Raw genomic sequence first — 25547 nt, forward strand, 5'->3', positions numbered from 1 at the left:
CAGTTGTCCAGTTTCCCCAGCACCCCTTTTTTTTCTTAGCGATTGATTGATTTTAACCACTTATTGAAGAGACTGTATTTTCTCCATTTTATATTCTTGCTGCCTTTGTCATAGATTAGTTGATCATAGGTGCGTGGGTTTATCTATGGACTCTGTATCCTATTCCATTGATCTGTATTTCTGTTTTTGTGCCAGTACCATACTGACTTGATTACTGTTGCTTTGTAGTATAGTCTGAAGTCAGGGAGCCAGATTCCTCCAGCTCAGTTTTTCTTTCTTAAGATTGCTTTGGCTGTTTGGGGTCTTTTGTGTTTCCATACAAATTTTAAAATTCTTTGTTCTAGTTCTGTGAAAAATGCCATTGGTATCAAGTGCTTTGTAATTACGAAAGTGATTTTAAGTGGTTGTAGAGATACATTATCCTGCACGTTGGAAGGTCAGTGCGATATTGTGAACCAGAAAGCCAAGCAAGCCACTGTTTTCAGGCTCCTATCTGGCTTTTGATTAGTATCATGATTGAGGGTAAATATGTGGATATATTTTTGGGGGGAGTAGATGCATGTTATTTGCTAGTAAATAGGGTAAGTTCTTCCAGGGCTAAAACTGGGACTTCTCTGTTGGAATCCCACTATGTTGAAGGGTAGAATTTGGTGTGCAGTGGGGTCATTTTTTAAAAAATTTTATGTGTATTTTACCACAATTTTTAGAAATTTTATTGAAGTATAGTTGATTTACAATGTTGTTCTAATTTCCGCTGTACAGCACAGCAATTCAGTTATATATTTTTTCATGTTTTTCTCCATTATGGTTTATCACAGGATTTTGAATATAGTTCCCTGTGCTGTACAGTAGGATCTTTTGTGTATCCATTCTGTACATAATAGTTTCCACCCGCTAATCCCAAACTCCCAATCCATCCCTCCCCCAGCCACCCCCTTGGCAACCGCAAGTTCTGTTCTGTGAATCTGTTTCTTTTTCAGATGGGTTCGTTTGTGTTGTATCTTAGATGCCACATACACGTGATATCATACTGTATTTGTCTTTCTCTAACTTCATTTAGTGTGATAATCTCTAGGTCCAGCCATGTCGCTTCAAATGGCATCATTTCATTCTTTTTTTTTTTTATGGCTGAGTAGTGTTCCACTGTGTATATGTACCACACCTTCTTTATCCATTCCTCTGTTGATGGACATTTAGGTCACTTCCATGTGTTGGCTACTGTGAGTAGTGCTGCTATGAACATAGGGGTGCAGGGATCTGTTCGAATTATTATTTTGACTGGATATATGCCCAGGAGTGGGAGTGCAGGATCATATGGTGAGTCTATTTTTAGTTTTTTAAGGAACCTCCATACTGTTCTCCATAGTGGCTGCACCACCTTACATTCCCCCCAGTTGGCAGTGTAGGAGGGTTCCCTTTTCTCCACACTGAGTGGGGTCATCTTTGACTGCAAGGAGTACTGGGGCTAGGGGACCAGCGTAGTGGTGAGAAGCTGACATATCTCACCCCGTGTTCCCCAGTCAACTCCGGCTGCCCTCCCACGTTCCACATCGCAGGCCCACGAATGGGTTGACTGAATCGAAGCCACGATCAAAAAGCTGGTGCCATCCACAGTTATTTTTTGAACTCGTGGTTTACATCCTGCCCACTTTATAAAAAAAAAGATTCAAGGCAGTTTACAATAGGACAATTAACTCAAAAAGGGCCATTAAAAGTACAAATATTTTAAAAACAGGTGAAAACCATTCAGAATGAAGAAGAGAGAGGTATGTCAGATGATTTAATTACAGAAATGAAAAAATAAACTTAGCTCTAAGCTTCCTGGCAACAAAGGCCCCAAAGGAAAGGTTTCATTGTCTGAAGATGAAAACACACCAGTTCACCTGGCAATGGAAATGCTCTCCTGGCACCAAATTCTAGGAAGACGATGCGTTCTTCTAAAAAAACCCAAGCGTTGTGCTTTCACTTATTAAAGGAAGGCCGGTATCCAGGTGTCTTTAAATCTTATTAACATGCTTAAAAGAAGACACTTCACTGAATCAAGCATATGAAATGATAACTCTATAGCTCTAACCAAAGTTAAACTGATCTTCTACTCCAGATTTCTGTTCTGGAAACAGCTATTTGCTAATAAAATTGAATGCCAGGTCTTTGGAAATATCAAGTATCCCCAAATACTGAAAGAATCATAGCAACTAATGGTAATTAGGGGAAAATGCAGGAAATAAATGTTTTAATCACAGGTTATCGTTACAGCCTCCAGAGCGTCTGGTGCGAGTTTCGATGCTTACACCTGAACGGCAGAAGTGGGGCACGGCTCTGTTTCCCTGTCAAGTCCTCAGAGGACGCCCTTACTAAATGAAGAGCAGGGGTAAAGCCTTCCACCCCAGGTCAGAGGGATCCACATCCTTAAATAATTACGACAGTAATTGTAATAATGAAATTCTAGATGTGGGCGGGGCGGGGTGCCCGAGAGAGAGACTTAAACTGTGATCTGTTGGTTTTCTCTGAAAAAAGGTCTCTGGTGTGAGGCGCAAATATCTGGAAACATGCGGAAGACCTGGTCTGGCAGGGGCTCCTCGGGAGCCTGCATCACGGAGCCGGCGCTGCAGCTCTTCCCAGCCTCTTCCACCAGCTGTCGGATGTAGAGCTGCTCGACCTGGAGGGACATGCACCACAAGGTCAGAGATGGAGGTGGGGAGTGAGGTGGGCCTCTCTGATTACCCCGGTCTGGAGCCATCCATCAGACCTCCAGGCCGCCAGTGGATGAATGAGCAAGCAGTCCTCTGTATACGCTCCAGTCTGGCGAGCCAGGGTCCAGAATTCCACCAGTTAGAGTTCATTTCTTTGACTAGAGTTAAACAAGGGCTGGCAAAGTGCTAATCTGTCAACTTAGACCTTAAGACAACTGAACAGGGGCGACTCCTTCTGAAAAGGAGGTTTTCAGTTTTAAACAACGACCTAAACAAAAGGAGGGGAAACAACGTGGACTCTGAGAGTCCTGGAACATGAGAAGATAGTTCAGGGGTGAAAAGAAAGAGTCTCCTTCCCCCACCCGAAGCGCTCGTCCAAGCCTGCACACGGGTGGAGCCCCGCCCCGGGCCCTGCTGCCTGGTCCCCAGCCAGACGTGCAGGCTGCAAGGTCTGGACGCGAGCCCTGAAGCCGCAGGTTCTCACCTGCACGAGAATGAGCTTGGAGCGCAACGGGGTCATATCTGGAAACTCCTCTCCGAAGCACAGCACCACCCTGCTGTCGGGAAGCCGGCTCTGGCTGTTGTAGAACTGCTGCAGCTCTGCAGGGACACCAGCGCAGGGCAAGGTGTTGGCAGATCCCGGCCTCGCGACCCCCTGGGCCAGGTGGACTCAGGGCTTTCGCACCTGAGCTCGTCCCCCGTCGCGGGGCCCCTTCTACAGAAAGCCCCCGGGAGTTCTCTGGCCAGCAGCCTCAGGGGACCAGAGTGACTGATTTCACACGTCCCGACCTTCCAGGAGGAACTCGCAGGCGTGGGATCCTAGCCACATGCCTCCCAGGATGACGGCAGCCTCGGGCAGCACTCCCGTGCAGGCGTGCACAAGGTCACTGTCTCAGGACGTGGACACGGCTGCCCGGGGACCTTGCCAAGCTGCAGATTCTGACCGCGCAGGCCCGAGCTGGGGCCTGAGACTCTGTGTCAGTAACCAGCTCCCAGGGCCCGGGGACAGCCCCCAACGACGTGGCAAGGCGCTAAGTTCCTTAATCCTCCAACAGCTGCACAGGGAAAGAACCGCACAGGCGCCCCCTCTGCGGGCACCCCCCTCTAGACGCCGGGAGTCAGGCAGGGGAGGGGCCTCTCCTCCACAGGCCACCCCTGGACGCACCGGTGGGAGGGAGGCGGGTCGGGACTGACCTCGGAAGAACTGGCTGGTGTCGAAGACCTTGACCACCTCGTCGCGCTCCAGCTTGTTGGGGCCGCCCCTGCCCACCGCGGCGTTGCCGCTGTAGAACACGCGGCCCTGGCACTGCCGCTTGACCAGCACGCCCTGCCGGCTGCTGTGCAGGAGGACGCCGCGCTCCAGGTGCCCGAACAGCTTCCGCGTCACCTGCCGCTGCCGCTCACTGGGGATGGCGTCGGCCGGCGGGAAGCGCACCAGCTCCAGGCCCTCGGGCCCACACAGCTTGCCGCCGGGCAGGCCGGGCTGGCCCAGGGACAGGCGGCAGCCCTCGGGGCACGTGGTGGTGGTCTGGCCCATCAGCTTGCCCCCGTAGTAGAAGCTGATGACCATCTGGGAGAAGGCTGTGGGGAGACGGGAACAGGTCAGGGGCCGCGGGAGCAGGGGCCCCGGTCCCTTCTGTGCCAACACGGCCGGAGCTTGCCTTTCTCCCAAGGGGGGGGGGGGGGGTGGCTTAACCCTGGGAGTCTTCGGCATTCTGGGGAAGTTCACGCACCCCTTCTAGAAATGATGTTTTTATAAGCATGAATAAATACACAGAATCACTAAGGAAGCCAGTGATTCAAAAAATAGTAAAAACTGCTGGCGGGTCCTCCCTCCCTCTGGGGATGGTCTCTAACTTACAAGTCACGGTTGAGGGTAAACGATTGTTGTGACAACTTAAATTCTTCGGAAAATAACTCCATCTCACAGGCCCTGCTCTACCACTATCACGTACACAGCATACGATTTATACTAGATGTATACATACATATCTACACATGCACGTATATGAACGTACATATATATGTACACACGCAAACACACACACACAGTACTGCCGACGTTCATAAGGGAAGGAAATGCTGGATCTGATTTCCAGGTTAGTGAAAACAAAGATGTAACCTTTTTCCTGACAAATTCACAGTCGCCTTGGGGTTCCCTGAATTTCCAATTAAGAATCTCTCCAAAACCTTTCCTCCAAACCTGTTCTCAGGAAGAAGTCTGAAAAGTTCTCAAATTAAGGCAACGTTTCCCAAAATGTGCCACACGTAAGATGACTGGGGGGCGGGGGGAGACAGCATTACATAAATGACGAGGTTATTCCATTTTCAATATTCTCTCAATCTCTGATCAAAGAAAGCCCTAGTTTGGTGCCGATGGACCCTTAACACGTAATTCTGACAACCTCCCTTTCAAACGAGGCAGAGAACCTGAGCCTCTGAGCCTTGGGTGGGGGTAATATAACGGCCAGGATTTCTGAACAGTGTGTCTGGTTGCCACTGGCTTTGCTTTGGCCGCCGAGTTCCTACTTACAGCAAGTGGCACTGGTTCCACCTGTACAGGCCATGACAGATGGTCCCCATTTAAATTAAACTTCATTTTTTAAAAGAGAAACTTAGAGAAAAGTCAGACATTAATAATAGTCCAGGCGGTACCCAGATGTGAAAACCAACTGCGAAGGCGGGGCTCACGTGACCACTGTTTGTTTGGGAACCTCTAAACTAAGGTGAGAGTGAAGACAACAGGCAGTCCAGGGACACCCCCAGAGGGAGCTGCATCTTACTACCTTAAGCTACAAGAAGTACCCACACTACCAATGAGCCTGGTGAGTTCAGGGCACCTTCCGAGTGCCCCGGACCCGCCGAAGGCTGCCCCTGGAGCCACACAGGCTGTGAGTGGCCCAACTCCGTGGTGCCCCAGAGAGCTGTGCAGCGCACCACCTGCCCCACTGTCAGGGGCGGCCCCGCGAGCAGCCCGCCTGGCCTGGGTTAACGCTGCCGTGCACTCCTGATTCCTCGGACCCGCCCGCTGGGCTCCGCTCAAACGGCACCACTCCCTGCTCCATACCCCAGGCTCCGTTTTCTCCCACGTCGGAGTTCAGCGGCGTTCCCGAATCATGCGGGGTTGTGGGTCAGGGCTTCAGGTGGTCCAGTCCAACGCGTTTACTTGACATTTGGGGAAACTGAGGCCCGGGGGGGGGGGCTCAGCAGCACCCGCATCCCAGCCCGCGTCTCGTCCCCCGCTCACCACCCTCCCCACGTGCCGTGTCTGCACCACCTAATGCTCCGCGCTCCGCTCCCCACGCTCCAGGGCAATTCTGACCTTTGTCCCAAATGGATGAAACGCTCCAGATTGACTCTGTCACCGCTCTGCCCCTTCGCCCTGTCATCGCCCAGGCCTTATCTCATGCCAGCGCCCCTGGGCCGTGTGAACGGCTGCCGCACAGGTGCTCCAGACAGGCCCAGGAGGGCTGTGCAAATGGCCCCTGCGGAGGGGCGGCGCGGGCTGGCAAGGCCTGAGCGGGGACACGCGGCCGCTCCAGCCGAGCGGTGGAGGCCCCGGAGGAGAAGCGCCTCAGCCCGGCCACCGGGGAGCGCAGGCCAGCCTTCCTGCGGATCTAAGAGCCGCACGGCAACCCCGTCCTGCACCCGGTTTAGCCGCTCGCCCGCCGAGGACAGCCCTGCTGGGGGACAGTCTGACCACGCTGGCGGCTCAGCACAGATGTCAGGGGCATGGACTCTGGAGCGTGTGCGCCTGGCGTGTGGCCCCAGCTGGGTGGCCCGGGCAGCGGCTCCACCACTCCGAGCCTCGGTCTCCCCATCAGCAGAGTGGAGACGACGGCCCCACCCCGCCGGGCAGCTGTGAGGACAGCGTGGGCTCGCATTTGTGTCCGGCACGTGTAAGCACCGTGTAAGCGATGGTTAAATAAACTGGGACGACGGGACAAAAGACGAGCCGCGCAGATGAGACCCTTGAAATTACGTCCCATCCCTGGTCTCACAGCCGTACCGTGCTGAGCCCAGTGGTGGGGACCCATTAGCGTACTGAGTCCTCAAAGCGACCCCTTGAGATAGAGACTGTTCCTAATGACACCATTTTCCAGGTAAGCAAACCGGGGCATAGACAAGCGAAGGCGCTCGCCCCGACGACGCGACTGCTAATTTGGGGGCCTGGACCCAGCCCCCCCAGCAGGCCAGCTCCTTGCCTGCCACTCCTGCCACTCTGACAGTTCCAGACGATGCCCTTGACCCTGGTCACTTGAACGACACAGTCGAGAGCACACGCTGGCGGCCCGAGGCGCGTGTGGATCCGCCAGCACAGTGGGGTGCTGTCAACACGTGTCTGTAGCCAGCGTTTTACATGGGATGTTTCACATAAAAATCCAGACCTCTGGTTTCTCTACAGTAAACGGGGAAAGCAAGGCTGGCTGGGTCTGCGAGTCCACAGGGCAGCGCGGTGGGCATGGGGTTCCACTTTGCCACACTCCCTACCGCTCCCTGGCGCCTTTCACCTGCCCGCTTCACTCACTGCCTCTGCCCTTGCCAGCTTATTCACCTAGCGGTGGGTGTGTGAACGAAACAGAGGGACCGAAGTCCACAACTCCTACAGGAACGTTTTAGGACTTTCTCGGCATGAGGCAGTGGCTGTGAGTCTCCTCCCACGTGGGGCGCTGAGAAGCTCTGGAACAACCCGGGAAACTTCCTCCCTAAACTGTCTTCACTCACCCAGATGCCGCAGCCCTGTGCCCGGCTACTCTTCTGCCCCCAGAAAGCATCAGTCAGCAGACTCCCTGGGCCACGGCCCCGTGACCCAGGCATAAAGCGGTCTCAACGACGGGCTCGCACCAGATGCCTGGGTGTGAGCCCTGCACCCCTCTTCCCAGCTGTGGGACCTCGGGCCAGCAATTTAACCTCTAAGCCTGTTTGCTTCCTCTTCTGTGAAGACGGAGTTCTAACAGCCCCCAGCTCGCAGGGCTGCCGCGCGACGCATAAGAGCTCTGAGAACAGGAGAGTTGTTTTCTTTATAATCTTCTGGCCTGGGTGAGACCTGGCTCCACCCCCACCCCCCAAATACACCCGTCCCCTGAAGGCCTTGGTCGAGACACTGCTCCCTGAGCCCCGTTTCCTCCGCTACACCAGGAGGCCCGAAGCCCGCAGCCCTAATGTCCTGTGGTCCACCTTGATGAGTCAAGCCGCTCGCTTCTCACAAAACAGGGCAGCTACTGGGGAAGACACCGCCTTCCTCTGCCCTGAAGATGCCACCAATGAGCCTGAACGTAAATTCCAGAATCCCCAGCAAAACTAGACAACCACGTGGCCCAGGCCACCTCTGCCCGCAAGGGACAGGGGCACGGACGGAACGGCCCAGCTCGGCGGCCCACGAGCTGCGTGACACAGGGTTTCTGAGCCTGTGCAGTGGGGACAGTAACAGCACCTACCTAGAGGTGCTGCCGTACTGAGATGAGGCCGTGAAAGTCTCAGCACGGATCCTGGCACCCAACTAGCACCATCTTCACCACCACCACCACCTCCGTCATCATCAACACCGTCACCCTGTCGTCGCCATCATTGTCATTAGTATCCCTATCGCTACAAGCTTGGGCGTGGGAGAGGGTATGTCAGTAAAGGAAACTGACCCCAGGAACGCTGACCAATTATGTCCCTACCAGAAAGTTGTCATAACACTCCGTTAAAACCTCAGAGCACTCTGGTGAGGTGGCTGTCACCGTTGTTCCTACTTTATAGGTGAGGCGCCTGACGTTCCGAACGGTTCCGTTACTCCACCTGGGGTCACACAGAGCTGGGCCTCGAGCGTGTCTGTGCCCACCCTCTTCCTCCTGCATAATTACACCCAGAAAGAACTCTCTGGATCTGTTGGTCCGACCCAAGAAGAAGCCCAAGAAGACCACCACTTGCTCCCAAGCCAAACAGGGAGAAGGAATCGGACTCCCAACTGCCGACACTGGATCGCGCTCGTCCGCAACCCTCGTGGGCCCCCACGGGTCCGTAGAGCTTTGTTCAAAGAGCTCGCCTGGCCCGCCCCCGGCCCGCCCCGAGCCCCTCCGTACCTGCGTGGTGCGCGTCGTAGGTGCTGTACCCTGGCACCAGCGGCAGGCCTGCTGGAGAGAGACAAAAGCAGCGTGAGACCCAGCCAGACCCCCAGCCGTGTGCGGGGACCCAGTCTCCTTAGGAGCCGCACATGCGTGCTCCTGAGGCCCCGCCGCAGGCTTCCGCCGCATTCAGGGTGCTCCCTCCCGGCACAGCGGCCCTTGTTTCATAAAGCCAGACCTCAACCCGACGGGCGGGCAGGGGGAGGAGCCTTCCCCCGTGCTGTGGGACCTCTGATCGTGTGTCGGCGTGACACCACGGGGCCACACTTCCTTCCCGCCCCAGGGTCTGCTCCTGAAATACCCCTGGACTGCGGCCCCTCACCCAGGCCTTGCCCCGGAGGGGAGCCCGGAGCCCAGCGAGTGTTCCCGGTCGCGCTGCCGCAGCACAGGGACCTGGGGCGACACTGTCCCCCAGCAGCCTGGCCAACTCTGAGGCCGCTAGGCCAGCTGTCACCTCCCGGTCTCCCACAGGGGATAGCGGGGCAAAGAGGCGAGGGAGGAGGCAAAGATGCTCGTGCCCACAGAGGGAGGGTCGTGTCAAGGAGCGGGGGCGGGGGGCATGAGAAGCTAAGAAAAGGGCGAAGGCCTCACTTAGTCCTCACGACCCCAGGGGGGCAGGTCCCGGTGTCTCCATTTTATAGTCAAGGAAACTGAGGCTCGAATAAGATATGCAACTTCCTGGCATGGGCTTCGAATCCAGGGCTCCAAGCTCTCCCCATCTCAGCTGCCCTCGGCTATCCTTGGCTCTCAGGGGTCCTCACGTCACGAGACTGTCCTAACGGACCTACGAGCCCCGCTGCATCTTCCCTCTGGTCTCCCACCCCTCCGTCCACCCTTCACAGGGGCACAGCGGAGCGCGCCACCGCTTACGGGAAGGACACTGTGCCTCCAGGGGACAGTGGCAAGTGGGGCGCAAAGGCGTGGCCGGGCTGTGCCCTCGGGCCCGGAAGCCACGCCAGCTCTCTGGGCTCAGTCACCTTCAGGAAAATAGGGATCACGGTAGCCTCCCCGCCCACCCACCCCAAGCAGAAAGGAGTGAAGGCCTGAAGGCCGGCAGCCATGGGAACACCTCTGGGGGGCGAGGCGCCCTCACCTGCGCTGGGCTGCTGCATCCACCAGTCCGGGAGGAGCTGACTCCTGCAGGCCTCGGGCGGGGAGGGGCTCCTTTTGACCATCCCCATGTAATCGTCCACGGGAGGCTGGGGCAGGGGCGAGAGAGGAGAGCGGTGCTGTCACTGGGTTTCCAGACTTAACTGAAACCACGCTGTCATCTCTATCGCACGAGATGAAGCGAAGTTTCACTTTGCATCTTGAAAGATCCAAGACAATAAATCCACCAGGCTGGGCGGTCAAACCACGAGACCGAAGCCCTGGCCTCTGCGGGGCCCCTCCTGTGTCCACTGGCCTTTTCCATGGAAGTGCCTATTGCAAAACCGAATGGCCAGGTCACGCAGCTGCCCTCACGCCCTGGGGAAGCACACGGTGACCTCAGACACAGTCTCCCGCGCTCCAGCCCATCTCACTCCACACGCCACGTCTAGACTCTCCACCTCTGACCCATTCCTTAAAGGAGGCTGGCAAATCCAATTAGAAAACGTTCTGAAACCTGCTCTCGCTGTGATCCTCACGTGCCAACGCAAGTATCGCACTCTCTTAGCTGAGCTGGCTGGAAAGCCTTGTATGGAAAACGGGACATCACTGGAAAGGAGCGAAGCCAGGAATTCACTGGGTGTCTGCCAGAGCCCACCCAGAGACTCACCAGCTGCCATCTGCAGGAGAGCCGGGCAGCCCGGAGGAGGCTGCATTGTGTTATCTGCGTTCTCTCCCTCAAAGCACTCCCAGCGATTCTATTATTGCCATGTGAGCGCTGAGAAGAATCTGGAGAGCACCCACACCCCCTTTTGCAAGGCCGTGCGGAATAATTTTAGCTAGGCAATGTCGGCCTTGCAACGTGCAAAAAAACACAGCTACGCAGCGAAAGGTAGCTAAAACTAGTATTCAGAAACCCACGTGTTTTGCCTAAGGAGACCCCATTAAGCCTTCACTTACAGCCTATGAACTATGAGCTTGTGTACGATTCTAATAAGCCTGGTTATATGGCTTTCCAACCCATCAAGGACTGAGAGGTGCGTGTTAGTAAACAGGCAGCCCCCCAGCGCGAGAGCTGTACGATAATGCGTATCATGGCGACAACCCCAGCAGCAAAGAACGTTTACTTTTTCACGACAGCCTGCCTGAAAAGGCAAGGGCATGTATGGTGCCACTCAACATGTGTAAAACATGACAAGTTTAGAGGGAACTTCACTGATGCAGAGCCGGCAGCTCGGCCCCAGCCCTCGGGATGAAGGACAGGCTGTAAGTTGCAGGGGGCTGACCAGCGGGCCGAGCCTGGCCTCGCGAGGACGGCGGGTCCTCACGCCCCACCCCTGAGCGAGCGAGAGCCCGAGGCCCCGGATGCCTCGGCGGAGCATTGGGGATGGTGCCGCTCTCCGCCGCTCTCCACCGAACACGCGCAGCTTCTGTCGGGGCCGGACCTCCGGAAACGCTGCCCCCACTCACCTCCTTGATCAGCTCGTCGATTTCGGAGCGACCGCACTCCATCTCTGTGGCTTCACTAATGCAACCGGGAGCCACCACGCCTAACTTGCCTACGGAAAAAAGGACAAACGCGTGACAGCCGGCACTGGGGCATCACAACCATCATCAAGGCCACAGTCAGAGGCTTTTTCTTAAGGCTAGGCTGAGGGAAACGGAAGCCAATACGCGTCTTCAGTGGTTTGGGAAAGGCCGAGAAATCCTTCTCCCATGCTGCTTCAGTCGTCTGGTCAGCGGGAAGCGGGCTGCTGCTGCGTCCACTCAGAGGACCAAGGCAGCATTGGTCTCTTCCTTCTATCTGCTGAGATCTAAGATGAACTCACGTCTGATCTACTCTACACCTGACAGAGGTTAGAGTTACCAGCTAGGGCATCTGAAGACAGGCAAAGATTTCCCGGCAAAATGTGTTTGCAGGTTGGAGTCTTCTTTTTTTTTTAAAGTTAACGGGCAGGAAACCTCATTTTGGCCTTTCCCAATAGACATGTGTGCATCTGTGCACGCACGCGGCGCACCGTAAAGGCCCGCGGGTGCCCAGGCTGGAACCCGCCTGCAGCGGGAACCGTCTAAAGGCACACGGGCGTTCCCACGACAAGCACTCCGGACCTGGCTAGTTTCTTCCCCCCTCTCAGCCCTCTTCTCCAACCAGAAACTCACCACATTACATATATCCACGTGAGATGTATTATGACCAACAAACACTCGTTTGCTGGAATTCATCAGTCCCAATCATCTATAGAACTGACCCACTGTTTCATCCGGACTGAATATTGATTTGATTTTGATTTGAGAAAATCACTCAGAAGCTGCTGATGGGGGAAGCAGGGGGCAGGTGGGGCACCCCCAGAGTAGCCAGCAAAGCCCTGAGGTACCGAGGAGAGTGCGCCCACCTAGGCATTATGCAAATGCAAAGCTTCTCTGCCCCCTGAGAACCGCTGCTTCTGTAACATCCACGCCTGCAGGTGACGCTGGCTGCGCTCTGAGCTATAAACAAGCCAGGGTCGCCTGCCTGTTCAAGCTTGGCTGACCTTGTGGGTGGGAGGATTAAGAGAAACTTCTCTATTCCTTCAAGTCACAATTTATTATACTTGGCGATGATGAAAAATTTATCCCAAACTGGAAGTAAGATGGCAATAGAGCATCCGAGAGTATTAGCTAAGAGGTGTCCCCCTAAGGGCCATCTGATTCTCCACGGGGAAGGTCAGTTTGTTTGACTTCCTACTGATTATCCATGAGGGTTCAGACTCAGTAGAGTTAGGTGTTAATTCACAGACAACTAAGCTACAAATGATCACTAGAGAAGAGCGCCCCCAGCTATGGTTGTGCCGCCCGGGCAGGACACTCACAGGTTCGGCTCAGCCTTCTGCCTTTCGCTGACCGTGCGCACCTGCGTGGCATGTTCTGTGAAGCAGTCTTGGGTGACAGCACACTGGTGCCCTCGTTAGTGAGTTCAACAACTCTCCACCCCAGGCTCACCATTTATTTCTGAGAGTCACGATTTTAACTTAAAAAATTATGTATCAACATTTTCAACCTCCCTGCGGTGGGAAGAGCCCTCTCAGAAACTCAGAATTCCTGCCCAGCCCTAGGCAGTTTTCAAGGGTTCTGTTTTCTTCCCAGCATTACTGGACAACTAACTAAGCAGCTACGAGGAAAGGATGCTGTGCTAAGATTCTAACGGCTACATCAAATGGCTAAGAAAGTCAACGTGTTGAAAGAACGTTTTAACTAGGGGTGGTAATTAGGTTTCATCTCCTGGGCCAGCTCTAATCTGTAGCAGCTGCAGAGCACAGCACTTTGAAAACGCCTGAGGCCCGATCTGAGCTCAACACATCCTGATCGATTAGTGATGTCTGACCAGAGCAGAGCGTGGACAGCAGGACGGGGGTGGGGGGGGGCGGATGTGAGGCAGGTTTTTGCTATTCTGCTTTAATCTCCTCACAATTGCTTTCCTGGGATTTTACAGCGGGAGGAGACTTCAGGAATTATCACAGCTGGGGGTTCCCAAACAACGGTCAGGATCTAATATCTAGAAGCATATCCCGTCTCCAGCAATGAAGCCAACAGTGCTCCACCTGCAAGTTCATTCAAGAACTCTGCCCTCAACCCCTATCAGCCATCCCTCCTTTGTCCACCTTATTTTCTCCTAGCCTGCTCCGCGAGCTGCTAGAAAACAAAAGGAATCCCTCATCGGCACTGTTCGGGGAGCCTTGCTCCCGTCCAAGCCCGTTGCTGAGCCCCAGGGAGGCCCCAGCACTCGCTCCTGGTCCAACAGTCAGCGAGCTGCAATGCCAGCTGCCACCCCGTCTCCCGCCCCTTCCTCCCGTCCGCTGCCTCTCAACTGGAAGCTGCCACAGTCGGCAGATGGTGGGTGAGGTCAGCGGAAGGAGACCTCAACCTCTGCTGACATAAAGGAGAGAACTATTTGTTTAGCTGGACCCCGTGGGCGGCGACTCGAACCCCAGACCCAGGCGGCCTCCGTTGGGCCAAGTGCCCATAAAGAAAGGATACTTACATTTTTGCTCCTCCTCGGGGACGATTCGGTAAACTTTATACGGTTCAGAAATGTCCAGCTGGGACCGGTCTGTCACTTCCTCAAAATCCGGGCTCTTGTTCAAAGCACAGCGTAACCTCGTCTTCCATGTGGCCGGCTCGGCCTTGTCCCCTTCCTTAAACTTCCCTTTAAAAACGGCCCAGGCCTGAAGGAAGGAAAGAAAACACATGAAGTACCCAGCAGGCCCCGGGACCATGCACACCCAGGGCCACGGGCAGGCCCTGCTCTGCTCGCCCTCCTGAAGGTCCTCAGTCAAGGATTTCAGGGTTCAGGGACCCCAATCAGACCACTTCCTCTGACAGAAGTGAAAAGACCCAGGTCGGGGGTGGGGGCGGGGGGGGTTCCGGAACTTGAACCCAGGCCCAAGGACACACACACATGGATCTTGGATCTGTCCCCTGCAAATCCTCCCCGGGACCAGAGGGCCAGGAGGAGCCTGAGGTCAAGCAGCGCAAAGAGGAAGTTGCACATGGTTTCACTCGAATGTTCAAAACAAAGAACAATTTGTTGCTTTTTCAAATCAACCTCTAGCTACAACGCAGCACGAAAAGGGAACATTTGCAAAGAAGTCTGAATGTGGTCATCCACTGCCCTGCTACTTTTAACAGAAATTTTGTTTTGCATTTTGGCGTTCATTCTAACCTTCCCCACCCCCTTCTCCCCTACCGCTCCCCAGGGTACTGTTTAAAATGCAAACAAATGTTTTCCCTCTCTGTGGGTTTTTTTTTTACAGCTCTGTTTTCTGACCTCTCCAAACCTTAGAATGTGAACTAGGACCAGAAATTCAAAGCTGGAAACTTTAAGTCAAAATGTAAAATGGGGCAGTATTTAAAAAAAAAAAAAAAAAAAATTAAAAACACGTGGATGGGCACAGTTTTTAGATTTCAAATTTGGAATACCGACACACCAATCAGAGGGTCACTACTGTCAGGTGAAACTAACGTTTGGTGTCAGGCAAAATCAGACATGTCTTCCAGCCTAAAATAACAGGAGATCTGGAGGGAATTCTCAATGCTCACCGGGGAAAATGAAATTCTAAGAGCTGACTTTCCCCAAGGTGACCCAGTCTGGGCTTAAAAACCAGCTGTTTTGACTTCCAACCCAAGGAATTTCTACTTCAGCAAGCAGCAGGCAGGTGTTCCCAAGCTTCATGCATATACCGATCCCCTGGGAAGCTCGTTAAGATGCGATTCCTGGGCCCTGCCCCTCAAGAGTCTCCTTGGGTACCTGTGGGTTAGGTCTGGGAACCCGTATCTTTAGCCTACATCCCAGTGATTCTGACTTAGGTGGCCAGGAACTCCATAACATCCTGAGTCAGATTCCCATTTAAAATAGTCCTGGTAGAGCTTCCCTGATGGTACAGTGGTTAAGAATCCACCTGCCAATACAGGGGACACAGGTTTAAGCCCTGGTCCGGGAAGATCCCACATGTCGCGGAGCAACTCAGCCGGTGAGCCACAACTACTGAGCCTGCACTCTAGAGCCGCGAGCCACTACTACTGAAGCCTGTGTGCCTAGAGCCTGTGCTCCACAACAAGAGAAGCCACTGCAATGAGAAGCCCACGCACCGCAAGGAAGAGTAGCCCCCACTCGCCGCAACTAAAGAAAGCCCGCGTGCAGCAACAAAGACCCAACGCAGCCAAATAAATAAATAGATTTTATAAAATCGCCCCGGCTTTTCCCCCGATGTAAGACAAGTTCAGTGCCTGTGCTCTCTGCTCAGCTGCCGCCCTAAGCTCAGAGTCTGCAGTCTTACCCGAGGTAAAGGAACCGGAGAAGCTCCCTTACTCATACTAGTGAGCACGCGCAGTCACTTCCTCCTCACAGACGCAGGACTCCCCTTTAGAAACATGTTTAAAAGTAAATGGCTTTCAAGCCTTTTCCGTCCTTTTCTCTTCGTTTATTAACTGCGTCACAGACCAAGCACTGATTTATGTTTTTCACAGAAATTGAAGTGTAAACTGTGTACACACTGAACGGTAATTTCAAACGTGCATTTACGTTAAATGCGGTTTCTCCACCTGGCACTAATGACGTTTGGGGCTGGATCACTCTTCGGGCTGGGGGCCATCCTGGGCACGGTGGGAGGTCCAGCAGCATCCCTGGCGTCTACCCACTAGTGTCAGTAGCATCCCCTCGCCCCGCTGTGACACCCAGAACATCTCCAGACACCATCAACTGTCCCCTAAGGAAGTACTATCATGACTCACGCGCATCCTCATTTGAGAACCACTGAGCTGGTAATCCGCGTTACCAATGGGACTGGAAGACCGTGGATCTGGGGGCCATATTAGGCCGGCTGGGGTGTACCCAGAGCTGCACAGCCCAGGGGGCACTGCCGTGGGCACCCGTCCATTCAAAGCTCACGCTCACCCCATCAGGAAAGCCAGATCCAGAGAGCAAGGCAGGGCCCCACAGTCAGGACGTGCACCGGGCTGCATCGGGTGCCCCACCGCCAGCCTGCCCTGAGCCCTCGCAGGGCTCTCTGGCCAGCTCTAAAATACCAGCTTACCTGGGTGACCTCTCAGGACTCTTCAAGAGCAAATGCTAGACAGAACAGAGGGATCTGAGGCCCGTCAACAGCCACGCAGCGGCTCAGAATACACCAGAACCCACGTCTCCCCTGTCCGTGCGCTGCTCTGCACTCGTCAGCAGCCAGCGTTAAACCCGGGACCACCGGCTCTTCCCCATTTAACATTATTGTCTCATAGAGAACAGACTTGTGGTTGCCAAGGGGGAGGGATGATTGGGAGTTTGGGGTTAGCAGATGCAAACTATTAAATACAGAATGGATAAGAAACAAGGCCCTACTGTAGAGCACTGGGAACTATATTCAATTTCCTGTGATAAACGAGAATGGAAAAGAATATAAAAAAGAATATATATATATGTATAACTGAGTCACTTTGCTGTGCAGCAGAAATTAACACAACACTGTAAATCAACTGCACTTCAATAAAATTTAAAAACAACAGAAAACAAACATTACTGTCTCATTTTGTGCTTTAAAAGTCAAATGCGATTTTCTTCCTCGAAGGCCTGCTGAATTGGAAATATCTGCTACGAAGTACGTTCTAATTTATTCAGGCCTGTCAAAAGCCTGGTCAATGGCAGAACAATTAACGAGTCGTAACCCTCAGTTAACTAGATCTTCCCCCTCAACTTTATGAAAAGGAGGCAAAATACTTTTTTAAGAGTAAGTATGAGCTGATATCAGGGCCTCATCATACAGTCAGGGATAATACAAAATGAGCTAATGTCTTTTTCAATCTCCTGTCTCTGGTCCACACCGCGAAGCTGCCCTCACGATGACACCTGCAGACAATGAAGGATTCTCTGGTGTAAGTGGCTTCTTACAATCCCTAAGTCAGGAAAGCAGGCTCATTTTTTTCCTCTTAACTCATACATTTTTGAAAGGTTTTCTTTGAATGTTTGCAACGAAATGTTCTCTACTTAAACAGAAAATCCCCAAGATGGCTCAAGGCCTGACTGCTGGCTTCTTCCAACAGCAGCACTCTGTTGGTGGACAGGGCAGAGACGTGCCCCTTGGTGGATGGAAGTAAGCACCACTTGGGGACAGGCCAGACAGGTCTTCCACCACGTGCATGTCCACCAGCCCAGGATGTCACCCTTCGGGTGGCCGCCCAGCTCTGGGCGGGCGCCTGGTCTCCCTCCCGCCCCCATTCCTGCCGAGATTGTAGACTCATTTCAGCTTGCCACACTGAGGGACTGCGTAATCAACGGAAACATTGGGAATCTTGCACATGTTTCTCAACGCTGTTGAAACGGCCATGAGGAACATTGCATAAGATGTATAAATCTGGGGCTCTATTTCATTACCCCCCAGAGCAAAGCGGGAGCAGGGTGAAAGGAGAGGCCTGCATCTCTGCCGGCAAGCCACAAGCAGGGCTGTGCAGCCACTGGTCTCGCCCCCAGCCCCCTCCTGAAGCAGTTTTACTGACGGTCAGCTTCCAACTGTGCCCTTCGCACCCCCAGGCCTCTGCTTCAATCTGTTCATCCTGGCCACAGTCCACTCCTAGCAGGCTTCTCAATGGGGACGGGGGCATCTGGCAATGTCAGAGGCATTTTTTGTCGTCACAGTGGGGCAGAGGGTGCTACTGGCATCTAGAAGGTCAAGGCCAGGATGCCGCTAACACCCTCTTAGGTGCACGAGATGGACCCACACAAGGAACAATCTGGCCCCGGGTGGCGGAGCCCTGGCTCACAGCCATCTATGATCGAGAATTCCCAATCGACTGGCTGGACCTTGGGCAATATTAAAATTTAGACGGAGCCGTTCCCAAGAGAAATTCCCTGAGATGCCAAAGGCAAAAATCTTCTCCGAGAGAGGAATCCACGAGGCCACCAAGGAGGAGAAAGGAGGCATGAGCAGTGCCCAGGCTCCCGACCAGGGCTCCCTGAAGGGAAGAAGCCTGCCGGATGGATGTCCAGGCCACGAGAGCCCCCTTGAAGGTAAGCGCAGAACGTCCGCACGCGCCCACTTTTCTTGGAGGGGCAGGCAACTGGCATCAGATTGTCAAAGAGCTCTGTGACCCGCGCTACACAGTAACAGAAGTGCTGAGACGTGCAGCCCCCCTGCAAACACCAGGCAGAGACGTGAAGGACTGAAATGCCTCACAAGCCAGCTCTGACCTATCAGTGCTCTGCTCTGGGGCCAAGGTATAATCTCTGTCATTTTGGCTGTGGTGGGGACAGTCGTCCCAGCTAAGGGTCCAGTGCTGTGCTGGGGTCCTGCAGGCCTTTGCTCCCCTCACTCATGCACGCCTGGGGTCTGGCTCTGCGCCCCCCACACCCTGCTCAGCCTCCTGGCTCCTTCCCACACTCACTCACTCTCCCCTCCTGGACTCTGGCCCCCAAATGCCCACACGACAAGCACATATAGCAGCAGTTTGCAACCCAGATTCGGAGTCGGATCACCTCTGATATGTCTGTTTGCAAACATGGAGGCCTGGCCTCACCTTGGACCTAGCGCTCCAAGTCTCCCAAGGGGCAGAGCCCGCACTTCTGTGACCCTGCTGACCGATGGGGGATTCTGATGACCCGGCTGGGCTGCAGAGCTGGGACGCCCTGGCTCCTCTGCCTGGATCTAGGTGATGGGTACGGCTAGGGGTTGGGAGCCTGGGCTCACGGCTGGGATGCCTGGGTTCAAACACTGGCTCCATCATCCAAGAGCTGGGAGATCTTGGACAAGTCACATCTCCTCTTGGAGCCTCTACAGAACAAGGACAGGAACGGCACCTACTGCATAGGATTGTGTGAGAGGAAAACAAATCAAACACGTGCGGCTGGGCCTCGCACAGAGCAAACTCTCAGTCAGTGCTGCTGTCTCAGTGCACGTGGTGGAACTACACAGCAGCTCGCTCCATGCTTGGGGTACTGATGATTCTCAAGGGAAGTGGACTAGTTTTAGACACCAGCTGCAGGTTCAGGACACCCACATGACCTGGTCCCAGAAGTGATGACAGATGGTGTCTCTCTCATCTGAGCTGACCCTACACTGCCAAGCAGAAGTAGCACCTCTGAAAGAATGAAGAATTAAACCTTTCCTAGAATTCTAAATGGAATTTAGGGGGCAGCCCGGGGGAAAAGGTCTCAGTGTAAAAGAAGTATTTTCTCTCTGTGTTTGCCAGTCCTCATGCAAAAGAAATGGTAGCGCAAGGGAAGAAAGTGCTCTGTTTTCCTCATCGGAAAATGCCAACAATATACAACATACCGGGAAAGTGGTTAAATCGTATGACAGGTGTACAATCACCTACTATATTTTTTGAGACACACTCGGCACTCATTTGTTTTAAAAAAAACTGGATTAACTTTCAAGCAAATAAGCGAGACATCAATCACTCAACAGCTGCACCAGGAGCTCACGATGTGGCAGGGAGGCCAAGCCACTACCTTGAAGATGGAGGCGTCCACTTCCTGGTTGTAATCCTGTTTGCCGGCGTGTTTCCAAGGGATCCGGAACATGCTCTTCTCGTCGTTCTCCCAGATCAGCCCTGGGTACATGGTACTGTCGATCTGCTCAATCAGCCATTGCCGCAGCCGCCGGCCGCCGTTGCGGTCACACATCCTTGGAAAGAGAAAACATAGCCTGTGAAATTACACAGCCGTCTAATTACTCACAGCACCCCAGGTACTCAACAGCCAAGCACTGCTAACAGGAAAATCAGAGGATCACGACACAGGTGCCAGCTTGGGGGAAACCCGTGGATCCAGGAACTCTGGGCCACCTGCTGTGAGAAGACAATGCCGGCTTCCAGGGCCTCCAACCCTGAATGGAAACTGAAAGCTCGCTGGGAAATCTGCAGCTGTGCCTCACAGATGTGGCCCCGACTAAGGCTCTGGCTGTGCTCTTTCCAGCTTTCACCCCCTGTTCTGTTTCACGCAAACACAGCCGCATCTGAGAGCATCACTCATCGTTCCATTTTTAGCAGGAGATGGGGGAAATCACTTTCACCTTTTCAGGTGCCCTCAATGAGCAGTCCATCGCTCTGAGAGCCAATTCCATGACTTAATGCCCCACTGGACCAGCATGCGTGAGCAAACATGACATTTGTGCTCTCCGAGAAACAAGAAATCCTCAAGGCTATCCCTTCTAGATTGCCCCTTCACAGCTGGTTTGGGAATGGGACCAAGCTGGGGTCCCATTCAGGTCTCACCATCTCTCAGCTGGGTGAGCCTGGATCGTCATTTAACCTCGGAGTGTCAGCTACGCTGGCTGACACACCAGGATAAGTGCAGATACCGGGCGTTGTCATGGTGAGGACTCAGACGACACATACAGAGCACCTCACACAGTGCCTGGACCTGCGAAGATTCTCTTTAAACAACACATGTTACTACTGTCCCAACTTTCCTCCTCAGGAACTCTTATGACAAACTGGGAGATAGAGGACAAGAGTGAGGAAAAAAACCGCAGTGACAGAACAGAGCAAAGCTAGCCTCTCCCAGAATGCACGAGAATCTGGGGGCCTCAACACCCCGGGCGCCCAAAGACACCCCTGGGAAGAACATTCTAGCCAGAGCAGACAGCTTTCCCAACAGCACAGAGAAAGAGAGCGCGACCGTGCCGTATCGACTCACAGCCCACGTTTACAAGAACAGGGTGGAAATCCCCTAGGCGGTTGGACAGACGCCCACCCCAAAAAAATCAGCATTTCAGTTCTTCCGATTAAAATGTGACCGCTTCGGGCCAACAAATTTGAAACAATCACCAGTGACAAGACATAACATCCCTAAGAACACGGTCACATCCAGAGCCATCCTGGTCCGTAATGCAAGAAGTGTGTGTGTGTTTTGGACACTCCAGCCACCCCACGGATGGCTATGCGGTCGGTGAAGGGGTCCAGGTCCCAGGCAGCAGGAGAGGAGGTGAGGGCCCATGAGCGCCACCTGTAACTTTTTCATCCAATTAACTCCAGCTGCCCGTTTGTGGATTCAAAAGCAGTGAAGCGTGTGAAATGGGAACTAGACTTCGATTTGGAAACTGTAGACCCCAGCGAAGGCTTTTCTCTAACTAGCCCTTGGGAAAGTCACCTGACCACCTCTCTGAGGCTCTCCTCATCGGCAAAGTGCATGGATCTCAGAAGTCCCAGAATTTGAAAACAGTCCCTCGTGTTTATAAGCTGGAAGGGACAGATGTGGGAGGGACACCTGGTGAGAGAGATGAAACAACACCGCCACGCACCCCAGAAAATAACTTGGCAGGGCAGAGATTCCCACAGGGCTTTCCTGGAGGAAAGATGGAGCAGCTCCCCTCACTTGAGGAAGGAGCTGTGTGGAGGAGGGCGAAAGGGGTCAGAACACAAAAGAAGGCTGGTGTCTGCGCATCTGTCGATTAAATGAAATGTCCCCACTCGTCAGCATTTTGCTCACCCCCTTAGTACAAAGTCCATACACTGGAGTCCGTGCTCCAGGAGCCTCCTGAAATAAAAAGCAAAGTTTCGTTTGTACAGGCATTTTTCTAGAAAGCAGGTCAACACCTTCTCATCAGGATTTCTAACGGATTCATGACCCCCAAACTGTTAAGGACGAATCTCGTGGTGATTTATAAAAAGAAAAAAAAAAGGTAAGAGAATGGCATTGAGAGGAAGAGTGAGTCAGAGAACATGAAAATACTCTAGAAATCATCTAATCCAGCCCCCGCTTCATTCAAAAGACAAAACTCTGAGGCCCAGAGAGACATCCCAACCCCCAAGGCCCCCAGCAGGATCTCGTTTTACTCACCCTGCAGAGAAAAGCCACGGTTAAGTGAGAGGATCTCAGCACATGGACAGCTCACCTGAATTGTCACCGAAACCCCCCGTCCAAGATTCTAAGTGGCGTTAAAAGCCTAAGATTCTCTTACAGTGTGATCCATAACGATTTACTGAACACTAACAAAATCCCACCAAATACAGAGCCAGGAAACGTTTATAAGCCCAGTCACATGTTTAAAACTTCCTCTTCCTTGATTTTTAGGTAATAATTCTCTTTATGGCCAAGTCCTATCTGGAGCTAATCTGCATTAGCTATAAATCGGCCGGGGATCAGGCTTCCCAGGCAGGAGGTGATAAGAGGCTGCCCTGGGCCCACCCAACCCGGATTCCAGGAAGGGCCTGAGAGGTGGTGCAGGTGCAGGACTCACCTTCCCCACGTCTCTCAGGGCGCCTGGTCATTTGCCCTGGACACCCATAAGACCCAAAGCACAAAAGCCATTTCTCCTTCTGGTCCCAATCTTGCTGAAATACCTAAACCTCTCCCAATTCTCTCGAGAGGAAACTGCATAATCTAAAAGGACTGTCATTCAAGGGCTGGCTCCTAACTTGGCTTTCATAAAAGGTGGGTTACATCCCTCGTACGCTGGGGGGTAGTTTAAACTCTGGAAAATCCAGTCTCTAGTTTCCATCCACAAAGCACTCCGCCGCTCTGGGTAAGGAGCACACCTCACCTTAGAAAAGTCTGCCCTTTGCCCTGGGGCTCATGTTACACCAAAATGCTCTTTTAGCTGTGAGCCCGAAGGAGACTTTCTTGCCAGGAACGACCGGGCTATTACGGAAGCAAAGTACCTCCACCCGCACTCAGAAATCTTACTTGTCATCGATGAGAATTTAAAAATCCAGCCCGCCCCGCTTCACAATCTAACCCCACCCGCGCGGCTGGACAAGAGGCAGTTTCACAGTTATGACTCCAGCCCGGTTCCAAGAGCAGGATTTGAGCGGGAAAGGAGCAGGTCTTATAACAAGGGGGTCAATATTTCCCCGCATTGTTCGAGCCATTCTAAAATTTTCCGTGCAAACCAGATTTTAAGAAAAACGAGATTATTTTAAAGCACCAGCCAATCTCTGGGAGCAGCCGCACCTGGATGCTCGGTTCGGATTCAGGAGAAAACGAGGAGAGAGAAAACAGACCAAGACTGCACGGCCGCTGCCTCCGCGCCAGCCGACGTCCGCGCCCCCGGCCCGAGCTCCCAGCCCACCGCCTACCTGCGCCGCCTCCCGCCGTCCGCGCCCCAGGGCCCCGGGCCCACCTGCGCCGCCCGCCGCCGCCCGCGCCCCAGGCCCACCTGCGCCCCCGGCCCAGGACCCCCAGCCCGCCGTCCGCGCCCCTGGTGCTCCAGCCCGCCGCCCACCTGCGCCGCCGCCAACCGTCTGCCGCCGCCCGCGTCCCCACGCCCGCCGCCGAGCTCCGGAGATGCGCCGCGGCCCCGGGCGCCCGCGCTAATTTAAGGCCGGGGGCGGGCCCGGCGCGCAGAGCGACGGCCGTGCCGGCCAATAGGCGCGGAAGGGCGGGAGGGGCCGCCCAATGGGAGCGGCGCGCCTGGCCCGCCTTCTTCGAAGCGTTCGGCTTTCCGAGAAATCACTTTGCTCGGAGGCGTCGGCGGCCGAACGGTCCGCGAGTCTTCCGGGGTTCGTTCCGGGGGTCCCGGGAGTGTCCGCAGGAATTCCCGAGGGCCGCGGGGGCCGTCCGTCGGCCCAGGTCAAGGTTAGGGCGGATGGTGGGTACCAGATGGCGTAAGTCAGGCCAGTTGGGGCTGAGGCAGGGGGTCAGATGGCGGAGGTCAGGGCTGTGCGGTGGATGGTGGGTGTCAGCTGGCCGAGGTCGGGGCCGAGGTGGAGGTCTGACAGCGCAGGCCAAGGCTGGAATGGTAGGGGCCCCGAGGTCGGTGCTGCACACGGCCAGGGGTCCCCGCAGTGTGGCTCCCGCGCCACCACCATCTCTGCTAGTGTGGCCGAAGTTCCTGGAGCTGCTGTGGGCCAGCTGAAGACGTGTCTGAAACCACTGCCCTCTGAACATGGGAAATAAAAGCGGCAGTGTCTAGCTGTTAAGGCTAGAATGTCCAACTAGGGAAATTTTCATCATAAATTCTCTTCCCCAGAAAACATGGGTTGTGTTGAGAAGGGTCCCCTGTGTATCTGTGTCAGCGTCCAGCCTCTCCTGCATGTCAGCGGGCACTTACTGCAAACATGGGAGTGGAGTGGGGGAACAGAAATGAGAAACAAAGTCCTGGAAATGAAAAGAAGAAGACTTGTTTTCCCATGTTCTGTTCTGGGGTAGCCTTAGAATAGAGAAAAGCGAGATTCTTCATTGACTTTTATGCCTAGTTGGTGAATCATACACAAGCAGCAGTGTTCATTGGGCCATTTTTTTCATTAGGCTTTTCAAGGACCTATGAAAAGGTGTGGGACTGAAAAAGAAATTTTATTAGGCCCCAAATGCAAAAAAATACACTGCAAATCTGAAGTGAATAAATATTCAAAGAAAGATCCCTGAAATATAACATGTCAACGTCATAACTGTAATTTATTGATAAACATGTCATTATATTTGAAAACCATGTGTGAGTTAGAAATCACTTGGTAAGAATTTCCTAATACCACGATTCCCAGGCAGTCATGGCAATCATAAATTAAGTGAGTACCCCACTGCCAAATAATTTCCAGTGAAAACTATTTTTTTAAAGCTTAAATTCTTTAAGAGTATTTAGACAATGTGGGGGTATTTTGATATGTCTGTTATGATGGGGGATCAGCATCCTGAACTCAGAAGTTCTTACAACAGCCTGTATGTACGTGTATCCTCATATCTTTCCACCTATGTGCCCCTTAAGCCTACCCAGATTTACTAACCTATAAACGCTGTCCACTGCACAATGATGTGTGATCAAATTTCCGCTCAACGCGCCACTTAAGTAAAAAGATAAGAGCAACAAGTATAGAGAAGTTGGTGGAAGGGTCCCAGCATATATTATTGGCAGTAGGTGTCACTATATACATGACAGGAACTGTTCACAGCACCCTGGCTTGCATCAGAGCTGCTCCTGAAACCCTGTATTTTCAACGGGGTGATTCCTCGCTGCTAGGAACAACTGCTGACCTTATCCGCTTAGCTCTGCCCTTATGCAATGAGCACTTATCGAGCCACTACTGTGCGCTAGAGGCGGTGCCAAGGACAGGAAACGCAAACAACAAATTATCCCTGGTCACGCCTTCCTCTTCAGTTACCTCCAGCATCTCCCACTCGTGGGAGAGTTCATCGTGATTTCCGCAGCAGCCGACTCACTCCCCTTCCTGCCTCCACCTCACGTCCCTGTTTATCCTA

At 53.5% G+C, this 25547-nt stretch overlaps 1 protein-coding gene across 3 annotated transcripts; it reads right to left on the reverse strand.

Moving 5' to 3' along the window:
• Window positions 1-1597: 1597 nt before the first annotated feature.
• Window positions 1598-23681, reverse strand: IRF8 (interferon regulatory factor 8). Of its 3 annotated transcripts, none has more exons than XM_004280077.3 (9): window positions 23578-23681; window positions 19863-20037; window positions 13911-14094; window positions 11363-11451; window positions 9897-10002; window positions 8762-8809; window positions 3888-4274; window positions 3178-3293; window positions 1598-2659 (listed from the first exon to the last, which is right to left on the reverse strand). In XM_004280077.3, exons 2-9 carry the CDS (start codon window positions 20034-20036, stop codon window positions 2483-2485), a joined length of 1281 nt encoding a protein of 426 aa, XP_004280125.1. In that variant the 5' UTR covers window position 20037; window positions 23578-23681; the 3' UTR covers window positions 1598-2482. The 3 variants fall into 3 exon arrangements, with proteins under 3 accessions (XP_004280125.1, XP_033262221.1, XP_049560033.1); XM_033406330.2 differs by having other exon boundaries at window positions 8762-8812; window positions 23578-23680; XM_049704076.1 differs by lacking the exon at window positions 23578-23681 and adding an exon at window positions 23307-23326 and having other exon boundaries at window positions 8762-8812.
• Between the last annotated feature and the right edge of the window lie 1866 nt (window positions 23682-25547).

This window comes from Orcinus orca, chromosome 20 (assembly GCF_937001465.1).
Source record: "Orcinus orca chromosome 20, mOrcOrc1.1, whole genome shotgun sequence".
Classification (NCBI taxonomy): Eukaryota; Metazoa; Chordata; class Mammalia; order Artiodactyla; family Delphinidae; genus Orcinus; species Orcinus orca.

Excerpts from the sequence above, each read along its gene's own strand:
- IRF8 (XM_033406330.2), bottom strand. The coding sequence starts at position 20,036 with ATGTGTGACCGCAACGGCGGCCGGCGGCTGCGGCAATGGCTGATTGAG. Across the intron at positions 14,095-19,862 it reads TGGACGCCTCCATCTTCAAG|GCCTGGGCCGTTTTTAAAGG; the intron begins GTAGTGGCTTGG and ends TCCTTCCTTCAG. Across the intron at positions 8,813-9,896 it reads GATGCAGCAGCCCAGCGCAG|CAGGCCTGCCGCTGGTGCCA; the intron begins GTGAGGGCGCCT and ends GTCTCTCTCCAG.